Below are 13,351 nucleotides of genomic sequence, written 5' to 3'. Positions count from 1 at the left end.
CTCCTTCCTTTTTGTGTCTCTTTCCTCCCTTCCATCTCTCTCCTTCCTTCCCTCCTTCCGTTTCCTTCCTTCCGTCTCTTTTCTTTTTTTCCTTCCCTCCTTTCTTCCCTCTCTTCTTCCGTCGCCTCTCCTTCCTTCCATCTCTCTCCCTCCTTTTTTCCGTCTCTTTCCTTTCATCTCCTTCCTTCTTTCCGTCTCTCTTCTTCCTTTCTTTCCGTCTCCTTCCTTCCGTCTCTCTCCCTTCCTTCTTCCGTCTTTTTCCTTCTTCTCTCACTCCTTTTTTCCGTCTATTTCCTTCCATCTCTCTCCTTCCTTCCTTCTCTCTCTTCCTTCCATCTCTCTCATTTCCTCCCGTCTCTCTCCTTCTTTCCCTCTCTCGTTCCTTTGTTCCTTCTCCTTCCTTTCTCCCTTCTGTCTTTCCTTCCTTGCATCTCTCTCCTTCCTTCTGTATCTCTCGTCCTTCTTCCTTTCTCCCGTCTTTCTCCTTCCCTCCTTTCCTCCTTCTTCCTTCAGTCTCTCTCCTTCTTTCCTTCTCTCGTTCCTTTGTTCCTTTTCTTCCTTTCTCCCTTCCCTTTCCTTCCTTGCGTCTCTCTCCTTCCTTCTGTATCTCTCGTCCTTCCCTCTTCCTTCCTCCCATCTTTCTCCTTCCCTCCTTCCTTCCGTCTCTCATCTTCCTTCCTTCCTTCCTTCCTTCCTTCCTTCCTTCCTTCCGTGTCTCGTCTTCCATCTCTCTCCTTCCTTCCCTCTTCCTTCCTTCCTTCTCTCTCTTCCTTCTATCGCTCTCATTTCCTCCCTCCCGTCTCTCTCCTTCTTTCCCTCTCTCGTTCCTTTGTTCCTTCTCCTTCCTTTCTCCCTTCTCTTTCCTTCCTTCTGTATCTCTCGTCCTTCCCTCTTCCTTCTTCCCGTCTTTCTCTTTCCCTCCTTTACTCCTCCTTCCTTCCGTCTCTCTCCTTCTTTCCCTCTCTCGTTCCTTTGTTCCTTCTTCTTTTCTCCCTTGTCTTTCCTTCCTTGCATCACCCAGTATCCGTGAGGAATTGCTCACCAGTATCCGTGAGGAATTGCTCACCAGTATCCGTGAGGAATTGCTCACCAGTATCCGCGGGTAATTGTCCCCAGTATCCGCGAGGAATTGCTCACCAGTATCCGTGAGGAATTGCTCACCAGTATCCGTGAGGAATTGCTCACCAGTATCTGTGAGGAATTGCTCACCAGTATCCGCGAGGAATTGCTCACCAGTATCCGCAAGGGAATTGCTCAACCAGTATCCGTGAGGAATTGCTCAACCAGTATCCGCGAGGAATTGCTCACCAGTATCCGTGAGGAATTGCTCACCAGTATCCGCGAGGAATTGCTCACCAGTATCCGCGAGGAATTGCTCACCAGTATCCGCGCGGAATTGCTCACCAGTATCCGCGAGGAATTGCTCACCAGTATCGGCGAGGAATTGCTCACCAGTATCCGCGAGGAATTGCTCACCAGTATCCTTGCATTTTCCTTCTCTCAATTGATTTTCCTTCTCTCTCAATTGACTTTCCTTCTCTCTCGATTGACTTTCCTTCTCTCTCGATTGGCTTTCCTTCTCTCTCAGTTGACTTTTCCTTCTCCCTTGATTGACTTTCCATCTCTCTCGATAGACTTTCTTTCTCCCTTGATTGATTTTCCTTCTCTCTCAGTTGACTTTCCTTCTCTCTCAATTGACTTTCCCTCTCTCAATTGATTTTCCTTCTCTCTCGATTGACTTTCCTTCTCTCAATTTAATTTCCTTCTCTTTCGATTGACTTTCCTTCTCTCAATTTAATTTCCTTCTCTCAATTGACTTCCCTTCTCTCTCAATTGACTTTCCTTCTCTCTCGATTGACTTTCCTTCTCTCTCGATTGACTTTCCTTCTCTCTCAATTGACTTTCCTTCTCTCTCGATTGATTTTCCTTCTCTCTCGATTGACTTTCCTTCTATCTCGATTCATTTTCCTTCTCTCAATTGATTTTCCTTCTCTCTCGATTGACTTTCCTTCTCTCTCGATTGACTTTCCTTCTCTCTCAATTGACTTTCCTTCTCTCTCAATTGACTTTCCTTCTCTCTCGATTGACTTTCCTTCTCTCTCGATTGGCTTTCCTTCTCTCTCAGTTGACTTTTCCTTCTCCCTTGATTGACTTTCCATCTCTCTCGATAGACTTTCTTTCTCCCTTGATTGATTTTCCTTCTCTCTCAGTTGACTTTCCTTCTCTCTCAATTGACTTTCCTTCTCTCTCAATTGATTTTCCTTCTCCCTTAATTGACTTTCCTTCTCTCTCAATTGACTTTCCTTCTCTCAATTTAATTTCCTTCTCTTTCGATTGACTTTCCTTCTCTCAATTGACTTCCCTTCTCTCAATTGACTTCCCTTCTCTCTCAATTGACTTTCCCTCACTCTTGATTGACTTTCCTTCTCTCTCGATTGATTTTCCTTCTCTCTCGATTGACTTTCCTTCTATCTCGATTCATTTTCCTTCTCTCAATTGATTTTCCTTCTCTCGATTGACTTTCCATCTCTCTGTTGACTTTCCTTCTCTCTCAATTGACTTTCCTTCCCTCTCGATTGACTTTCCTTCACTCTGTTGACTTTCTTTGCCTTTGATTTGGCTTCCCTTCTCTCTCAATGGACTTCCGAAGGCTCTCGTTAACACAGCAGCTCTTTCCTCCCTGTTTTTCTGTGCTTAAGATAACGACTATGATTATATTTATTTATTTCTACCCCGCATCCCTCCCTTCCGTGAGAACTGAAAGCAATACGACTTAACGTACAAGTCACCCCAAATCACACCAAAGTGATAGACGATAAGAGTACCGTGTCAATGGGTCTTTATTGGATGGTATATGGAAAGGGGTGTAAGGAGTGGTGGGAGGTCCCGAGAGGGGGGTGGGCCCGTCTAGGGGCGCAAGGCCTCTTGGGAAAGGGAGGAAAGGCTCTCTGCGTGTGTCACATACGTGTCGTGTCCTCCCCTCGCGATGTCACAATGGGAGGCAGCTGAGCAGAGCCAGGGCCATCGTGGGTGGGGGTCTCCTTGCGGCTCAACCATGACCGGCCCCAGTCGCCTCCCTCGGAGACACCACCCTCGGGACCCCCGACCCAAATCTTGGCGGTCCTAACCAGCAAGAAGGTGGGCGGCCCAACCACACCGACCCTCCACTGACCCCTTCCTCTCGATTCCTCCCTCAGTGGACCCCTCCCCTCGCTCCCGTGACCCCGGTATTTGTTTTCGTGTCTGAAGCGCCCCTCTGTTTCCTTCTGTCCTCCCGCTCAGGCCAATGGGCAAGCGCTGCCCAGCCAGGACATGGCGGACGTCGTCGAGGAGGCAGCGGAGCGGCGGAACGAAGAGGAGACGCAGGTGAGGGCATCTGGCCCGCCCTCCATCATCTTCCTTCCACCACCTGCCATGATATATGTGCATGGATGGGTTGATTGATTGATGGGTAGATAGATAGATAGGAGATATATGTGCATGGATGGATGGATGGGTTGATTGATGGGTAGGTAGGTAGATAGATAGATAGATAGATAGATAGATAGGAGATATATGTGCATGGATGGATGGATGGATGGGTTGATTGATTGATGGGTAGATAGATAGATAGATAGATAGATAGATAGATAGATAGATAGATAGATAGATAGATGATATATGTGGATGGATGGATGGATGGGTTGATAGATAGATAGATAGATAGATAGATAGATAGATAGATAGATAGATAGATAGATAGATGATATATGTGGATGGATGGGTTGATAGATAGATAGATAGATAGATAGATAGATAGATAGATAGATAGATAGATAGGTTGACCGATAGATAGATAAATAGATACGTGAATTGATAGATAGGAGAGATAGATAAACGGACGGATGGAGGGATAGATAAATGGATGGATGGATTGATGTTGAGATAGACAGGAGAGATAGACAAATGCATGGATGGACAGATGGATAGATGGATAGATAGATGGATGGATGGATGGATTGATGTTGAGATAGACAGGAGAGATAGACAAATGCATGGATGGACAGATGGATAGATGGATAGATAGATGGATGGATGGATGGATTGATGTTGAGATAGACAGGAGAGATAGACAAATGCATGGATGGACAGATGGATAGATGGATAGATAGATGGATGGATGGATGGATTGATGTTGAGATAGACAGGAGAGATAGACAAATGCATGGATGGACAGATGGATAGATGGATAGATAGATGGATGGATGGATGGATTGATGTTGAGATAGACAGGAGAGATAGACAAATGCATGGATGGACAGATGGATAGATAGATAGATAGATAGATAGATAGATAGATAGATAGATAGATAGATAGATAGATAGATAGATAGATCGATCGATCGATCGATAGATAGATAGATAGATAAATGGATGGATGGATGGATGGATGGATTGATGGATTGATGTTGAGATAGACAGGAGAGATAGACAAATGCATGGATGGACAGATGGATAGATGGATAGATCGATAGATAGATAGATAAATGGATGGATGGATAAATGGATGGATGGATGGATGGATGGATGGATGGATTGATGTTGAGATAGACAGGAGAGATAGACAAATGCATGGATGGACAGATGGATGGATGGATGGATGGATGGATGGATGGATGGATGGATTGATGTTGAGATAGACAGGAGAGATAGACAAATGCATGGATGGACAGATGGATAGATCGATAGATAGATAGATCGATAGATAAATGGATGGATGGATGGATGGATGGATGGATGGATTGATGTTGAGATAGACAGGAGAGATAGACAAATGCATGGATGGACAGATGGATGGATGGATAGATAGATGGATGGATGGATGGATTGATGTTGAGATAGACAGGAGAGATAGACAAATGCATGGATGGACAGATGGATAGATGGATAGATAGATGGATGGATGAATGGATTGATGTTGAGATAGACAGGAGAGATAGACAAATGCATGGATGGACAGATGGATAGATAGATAGATAGATAGATAGATAGATAGATAGATAGATAGATAGATAGATAAATGGATGGATGGATTGATGTTGAGATAGACAGGAGAGATAGACAAATGCATGGATGGACAGATGGATAGATGGATAGATCGATAGATAGATAGATAAATGGATGGATGGATAAATGGATGGATGGATGGATGGATGGATGGATGGATGGATGGATGGATTGATGTTGAGATAGACAGGAGAGATAGACAAATGCATGGATGGACAGATGGATAGATCGATAGATAGATAGATCGATAGATAAATGGATGGATGGATGGATGGATGGATGGATGGATGGATGGATTGATGTTGAGATAGACAGGAGAGATAGACAAATGCATGGATGGACAGATGGATGGATGGATAGATAGATGGATGGATGGATGGATTGATGTTGAGATAGACAGGAGAGATAGACAAATGCATGGATGGACAGATGGATAGATCGATAGATAGATAGATCGATAGATAAATGGATGGATGGATGGATGGATGGATTGATGTTGAGATAGACAGGAGAGATAGACAAATGCATGGATGGACAGATGGATGGATGGATAGATAGATGGATGGATGGATGGATTGATGTTGAGATAGACAGGAGAGATAGACAAATGCATGGATGGACAGATGGATAGATGGATAGATAGATAGATAAATGGATGGATGGATAAATGGATGGATGGATGGATGGATGGATGGATGGATTGATGTTGAGATAGACAGGAGAGATAGACAAATGCATGGATGGACAGATGGATAGATGGATAGATAGATGGATGGATGGATGGATTGATGTTGAGATAGACAGGAGAGATAGACAAATGCATGGATGGACAGATGGATGGATGGATGGATAGATAGATAGATAGATAGATAGATAGATAGATAGATCGATAGATAGATAAATGGATGGATGGATTGATGTTGAGATAGACAGGAGAGATAGACAAATGCATGGATGGACAGATGGATAGATGGATAGATAGATGGATGGATGAATGGATTGATGTTGAGATAGACAGGAGAGATAGACAAATGCATGGATGGACAGATGGATAGATAGATAGATAGATAGATCGATAGATAGATAGATAAATGGATGGATGGATAAATGGATGGATGGATGGATGGATGGATGGATGGATGGATGGATTGATGTTGAGATAGACAGGAGAGATAGACAAATGCATGGATGGACAGATGGATAGATCGATAGATAGATAGATCGATAGATAAATGGATGGATGGATGGATGGATGGATGGATGGATGGATGGATTGATGTTGAGATAGACAGGAGAGATAGACAAATGCATGGATGGACAGATGGATGGATGGATGGATGGATGGATGGATGGATGGATTGATGTTGAGATAGACAGGAGAGATAGACAAATGCATGGATGGACAGATGGATAGATGGATAGATAGATGGATGGATGGATGGATTGATGTTGAGATAGACAGGAGAGATAGACAAATGCATGGATGGACAGATGGATGGATGGATGGATAGATAGATAGATAGATAGATAGATAGATAGATCGATAGATAGATAAATGGATGGATGGATTGATGTTGAGATAGACAGGAGAGATAGACAAATGCATGGATGGACAGATGGATAGATGGATAGATAGATGGATGGATGAATGGATTGATGTTGAGATAGACAGGAGAGATAGTCAAATGCATGGATGGACAGATGGATAGATAGATAGATAGATAGATCGATAGATAGATAGATAAATGGATGGATGGATAAATGGATGGATGGATAAATGGATGGATGGATGGATGGATTGATGTTGAGATAGACAGGAGAGATAGACAAATGCATGGATGGACAGATGGATAGATCGATAGATAGATAGATCGATAGATAAATGGATGGATGGATGGATGGATGGATGGATGGATGGATGGATGGATGGATTGATGTTGAGATAGACAGGAGAGATAGACAAATGCATGGATGGACAGATGGATGGATGGATAGATAGATGGATGGATGGATGGATTGATGTTGAGATAGACAGGAGAGATAGACAAATGCATGGATGGACAGATGGATAGATCGATAGATAGATAGATCGATAGATAAATGGATGGATGGATGGATGGATGGATTGATGTTGAGATAGACAGGAGAGATAGACAAATGCATGGATGGACAGATGGATGGATGGATAGATAGATGGATGGATGGATGGATTGATGTTGAGATAGACAGGAGAGATAGACAAATGCATGGATGGACAGATGGATAGATGGATAGATAGATAGATAAATGGATGGATGGATAAATGGATGGATGGATGGATGGATGGATGGATGGATGGATGGATGGATGGATTGATGTTGAGATAGACAGGAGAGATAGACAAATGCATGGATGGACAGATGGATAGATGGATAGATAGATGGATGGATGGATGGATTGATGTTGAGATAGACAGGAGAGATAGACAAATGCATGGATGGACAGATGGATGGATGGATGGATAGATAGATAGATAGATAGATAGATAGATAGATAGATAGATAGATAGATAAATGGATGGATGGATTGATGTTGAGATAGACAGGAGAGATAGACAAATGCATGGATGGACAGATGGATGGATGGATGGATGGATAGATAGATAGATAGATAGATAGATAGATAGATAGATAGATAGATAGATAGATCGATAGATAGATAAATGGATGGATGGATTGATGTTGAGATAGACAGGAGAGATAGACAAATGCATGGATGGACAGATGGATAGATGGATAGATAGATGGATGGATGAATGGATTGATGTTGAGATAGACAGGAGAGATAGACAAATGCATGGATGGACAGATGGATAGATAGATAGATAGATAGATCGATAGATAGATAGATAAATGGATGGATGGATTGATGTTGAGATAGACAGGAGAGATAGACAAATGCATGGATGGACAGATGGATAGATGGATAGATCGATAGATAGATAGATAGATAAATGGATGGATGGATAAATGGATGGATGGATGGATGGATGGATGGATGGATGGATGGATGGATTGATGTTGAGATAGACAGGAGAGATAGACAAATGCATGGATGGACAGATAGATAGATAGATAGATAGATAGATAGATAGATAGATAGATAGATAGATAGATAGATAGATAGATAGATAGATCGATCGATAGATAAATGGATGGATGGATGGATGGATGGATGGATGGATGGATGGATGGATGGATTGATGTTGAGATAGACAGGAGAGATAGACAAATGCATGGATGGACAGATATTTGAATGGCTAGAGAAATTGATAGATGGATAGATGGATGAATGGACGGACTGATGGATGGATAGGAGAGATGGATGGATTGATAGACGAATAGGTAGACGAATGGATAGATAGACGAATGAATGGATGGATAGATGGATTGATGTAGAGGTAGATAGGAGAGATAGCCAAATGTATGGATGGACAGACAGACAGACGGATGGATAAATAGGATGGATGGATAGAAAGAGAAATTGATGAATGGATGGATAAATAGACAGACAAATGGATGGATGTATGGATAGAAGGAAGAGGTAGATAGATAGATAGATAGATAGATAGATAGATAGATAGATAGATAGATAGATAGATAGATAGATAGATACCTAGAATCCTAGAGTTGGAAGAGGCCTCGAGGGCCACCCAGTTGGACCATCTTCTGCCCATCCAGGAAGGCACAACTCAAACCCTCTTGGCAGATGGCCGAACTCCAGCCTCTGCTCTGAACCACTCCAAGGAGGAAAGCGGACCTCTCTCGCTCTTGTTGCCTCTTCCCTTTCGCAGTCCATCGACTCGGAGGACAACCTGGTCCCCGGGCGGAGGGCCTCCCTCTCGGACCTGACCAGCCTCGGGGACATCGAGGGCCTCTCCGTCCGGCAGCTGAAGGAGATCCTGGCCCGCAACTTCGTCAACTACAAGGGCTGCTGCGAGAAGTGGGAGCTGATGGAGAGGGTCACCCGCCTCTACAAGGAGAAGGACCTCCAGCACCTCGGTGAGGCCTTGTATACACCATTCCCATCCCTCACAGCCTTCCAACTATTTATTATTATTATTATTATTATTATTATTATTATTATTATTATTATTATTATTATTATTTACTACAAGTCTTCCTCCAGCTTCGGACTCCAACTCCTACCATTCCTAACAGCCTACTGGCTGTTATCATTATTATTATTATTATTATTATTATTATTATTATTATTATTATTATTATTATTTTATTATGACACAGCAAACAAGATAGATATGCTGGATTTAATATCACAAGTCGAACACTTCCCAAGTATCTAGGACTGTGTGATGTATTATTATTATAATTATAATTATTATTATTATATCAAGTCTTCGTCTGCTGTTGATTCTGTATATTCTATCCTCCTCCTCTAATACACCTTTGGTGTTGATTCTGTATACTATACTCTATCGACTTCCTCTAATATGTCTTCTTTACTGTTGATTCTGTATACTCTATCATCTTCATCTAATATGTCTCTACTGTTGATTCAGGATACTCTATCATCTTCCTCTAATTTCTGTATACTCTATCATCTTCCTCTAATATGTCTCCTTTATTGTTGATTCAGTATACTCTATCATCTTCCTCTAATTAATTTCTGTATACTCTATCATCTTCCTCTAATATGTCTCCTTTATTGTGGATTCTGTATCATCTTCTAATATGTCTCCTTTATTGTTGATTCGGTATACTCTATCATCTTCATCTAATATGTCTCTACTGTTGATTCAGGATACTCTATCATCTTCCTCTAATGTCTGTATACTCTATCATCTTCCTCTAATGTCTGTATACTCTATCATCTTCCTCTAATGTCTGTATACTCTATCATCTTCCTCTAATATGTCTCCTTTATTGTTGATTCGGTATACTCTATCATCTTCCTCTAATTTCTGTATACTCTATCATCTTCCTCTAATATGTCTCCTTTATTGTTGATTCAGTATACTCTATCATCTTCCTCCAATTTCTGTATACTCTATCATCTTCCTCTAATATGTCTCCTTTATTGTTGATTCAGTATACTCTATCATCTTCCTCCAATTTCTGTATACTCTATCATCTTTCTCTAATATGTCTCCTTTATTGTTGATTCGGTATACTCTATCATCTTCCTCTAATTTCTGTATACTCTATCGTCTTCCTCTAATTAATTTCTGTATACTCTATCATCTTCCTCTAATTAATTTCTGTATACTCTATCATCTTCCTCTAATATGTCTCCTTTATTGTTGATTCTGTATCATCTTCTAATATGTCTCCTTTATTGTTGATTCGTATACTCTATCATCTTCCTCTAATTTCTGTATACTCTATCGTCTTCCTCTAATTAATTTCTGTATACTCTATCATCTTCCTCTAATTAATTTCTGTATACTCTATCATCTTCCTCTAATATGTCTCCTTTATTGTTGATTCTGTATCATCTTCTAATATGTCTCCTTTATTGTTGATTCAGTATACTCTATCATCTTCCTCTAATTTCTGTATACTCTATCATCTTTCTCTAATATGTCTCCTTTATTGTTGATTCAGTATACTCTATCATCTTCCTCCAATTTCTGTATACTCTATCATCTTCCTCTAATATGTCTCCTTTATTGTTGATTCAGTATACTCTATCATCTTCCTCTAATTAATTTCTGTATACTCTATCATCTTCCTCTAATATGTCTCCTTTATTGTGGATTCTGTATCATCTTCTAATATGTCTCCTTTATTGTTGATTCGGTATACTCTATCATCTTCATCTAATATGTCTCTACTGTTGATTCAGGATACTCTATCATCTTCCTCTAATGTCTGTATACTCTATCATCTTCCTCTAATGTCTGTATACTCTATCATCTTCCTCTAATATGTCTCCTTTATTGTTGATTCGGTATACTCTATCATCTTCCTCTAATTTCTGTATACTCTATCATCTTCCTCTAATATGTCTCCTTTATTGTTGATTCAGTATACTCTATCATCTTCCTCCAATTTCTGTATACTCTATCATCTTCCTCTAATATGTCTCCTTTATTGTTGATTCAGTATACTCTATCATCTTCCTCCAATTTCTGTATACTCTATCATCTTTCTCTAATATGTCTCCTTTATTGTTGATTCGGTATACTCTATCATCTTCCTCTAATTTCTGTATACTCTATCGTCTTCCTCTAATTAATTTCTGTATACTCTATCATCTTCCTCTAATTAATTTCTGTATACTCTATCATCTTCCTCTAATATGTCTCCTTTATTGTTGATTCTGTATCATCTTCTAATATGTCTCCTTTATTGTTGATTCGTATACTCTATCATCTTCCTCTAATTTCTGTATACTCTATCGTCTTCCTCTAATTAATTTCTGTATACTCTATCATCTTCCTCTAATTAATTTCTGTATACTCTATCATCTTCCTCTAATATGTCTCCTTTATTGTTGATTCTGTATCATCTTCTAATATGTCTCCTTTATTGTTGATTCAGTATACTCTATCATCTTCCTCTAATTTCTGTATACTCTATCATCTTTCTCTAATATGTCTCCTTTATTGTTGATTCAGTATACTCTATCATCTTCCTCCAATTTCTGTATACTCTATCATCTTTCTCTAATATGTCTCCTTTATTGTTGATTCGGTATACTCTATCATCTTCCTCTAATTTCTGTATACTCTATCATCTTCCTCCAATTTCTGTATACTCTATCATCTTCCTCTAATTTCTGTATACTCTATCATCTTCCTCTAATTTCTGTATACTCTATCATCTTCCTCTAATTTCTGTATACTCTATCATCTTCCTCTAATATGTCTCCTTTATTGTGGATTCTGTATCCTCTTCTAATAGGTCTCCTTTACTGTTGATGCTGTATACTCTATCATCTTCCTCCTCTAATACTCCTCGTTTTCTTCTTGTTTTCCCTTCCAGTTTCCGACATGGATGACCCGACGGGTAAGTCATTAATCCGCCTTTTTTGGTGCCGGGTGCCGGGTTCCGGGTTCTGTCCTTGGCCCAGACCCCCCTCCTCGTGTTCCCTTCCTCCCGCAGCCCCGCCGCCCAGCGCCCCCTCGCAGCTCCCGCCGTCCGCGGAGGAGAACCTCTGCAAGATCTGCATGGACTCGGCCATCGACTGCGTCCTCCTGGAGTGCGGCCACATGGTCACCTGCACCAAGTGCGGGAAGCGCATGAACGAGTGCCCCATCTGCCGCCAGTACGTCATCCGGGCCGTCCACGTCTTCCGGACTTAACGGGGGGGAGGGGGGCCGTCTCGTCGGCCATCTTGGTCCAGGAAGCGCCCGCGGGGCAAAGGGGCCCCAGAGACTCGGTCGGGGCCGGGTTTCGGGCCCCCGCCTCACTTACCGCAGTGCCTACAGAGCCCAAAAACGCCTCCATATTGGAACGGCAGGGACCGAAGGACCCCCTCGGGGGTATTTCCCCCTTCTCCCCCCCCCCCACCCGAAATGCCGAGAGAGGCTTGGCGAATAAAAACAAAAGTGGTCTTAAAGAGGAGCAGAGATCCGCTGCTATCCCTTGCCCCGCTTTCCCCTCCGGAAAACGTAGTTTCTGGAGCTCGTTTCCTCTCTCGGTTGCCTTTCTCCGATTCTGCTCGTTTCCTCTCTCGTTGCCTTTCTCTGGTTCTAAGACGGATAATTTCTGGAACCTGCCTTCTTTCGAGCCCAAGAAGCTTGGTGAGTCATTCATATTTAGCCTTGAACCGATTCCAGCGAACTTTGGGCGGTTTTACGAGGATTTTTATGGCTTCTTGGATTTGACTCGCAAAGCCGTTGTGATGTTTACACGCTGGCGCTCCACAAAGGCCTGCTCGCCTCACTAAAGCCTTTATTCCTTCCATTTCTCTTCTTCCTTCCTTCCGTCCATCTGTCCTTCTTTCCTCCCTTCTTTCTGTCTCTCTCCTTCCTTCCATCTTTCTCACTCCTTCCTTTTTGTGTCTCTTTCCTCCCTTCCATCTCTCTCCTTCCTTCCCTCCTTCCGTTTCCTTCCTTCCGTCTCTTTTCTTTTTTTCCTTCCCTCCTTTCTTCCCTCTCTTCTTCCGTCGCCTCTCCTTCCTTCCATCTCTCTCCCTCCTTTTTTCCGTCTCTTTCCTTTCATCTCCTTCCTTCTTTCCGTCTCTCTTCTTCCTTTCTTTCCGTCTCCTTCCTTCCGTCTCTCTCCCTTCCTTCTTCCGTCTTTTTCCTTCTTCTCTCACTCCTTTTTTCCGTCTATTTCCTTCCATCTCTCTCCTTCCT

The 13,351-nt window shown here is 41.8% G+C and overlaps 1 protein-coding gene across 1 annotated transcript; it reads left to right on the top strand.

Annotated features, from left to right (window-relative positions):
• The first annotated feature begins 2,851 nt into the window (after positions 1 to 2,851).
• LOC134295254 (E3 ubiquitin-protein ligase rififylin-like) lies at positions 2,852 to 12,609 on the top strand. Its single transcript, XM_062967109.1, has 5 exons — positions 2,852 to 3,138; positions 3,283 to 3,366; positions 8,879 to 9,086; positions 12,033 to 12,056; positions 12,153 to 12,609. The coding sequence occupies exons 2-5, from the start codon at positions 3,313 to 3,315 to the stop codon at positions 12,350 to 12,352; spliced, it is 486 nt and encodes a 161-aa protein (XP_062823179.1). The 5' UTR covers positions 2,852 to 3,138; positions 3,283 to 3,312; the 3' UTR covers positions 12,353 to 12,609.
• Positions 12,610 to 13,351: the final 742 nt, after the last annotated feature.

This window comes from Anolis carolinensis, unplaced genomic scaffold (genome assembly GCF_035594765.1).
Source record: "Anolis carolinensis isolate JA03-04 unplaced genomic scaffold, rAnoCar3.1.pri scaffold_138, whole genome shotgun sequence".
In the NCBI taxonomy this organism is placed as follows: Eukaryota; Metazoa; Chordata; class Lepidosauria; order Squamata; family Dactyloidae; genus Anolis; species Anolis carolinensis.
Note: the sequence above shows the minus strand (reverse complement) of the source record. Positions and strands in the feature narration are given on the sequence as shown.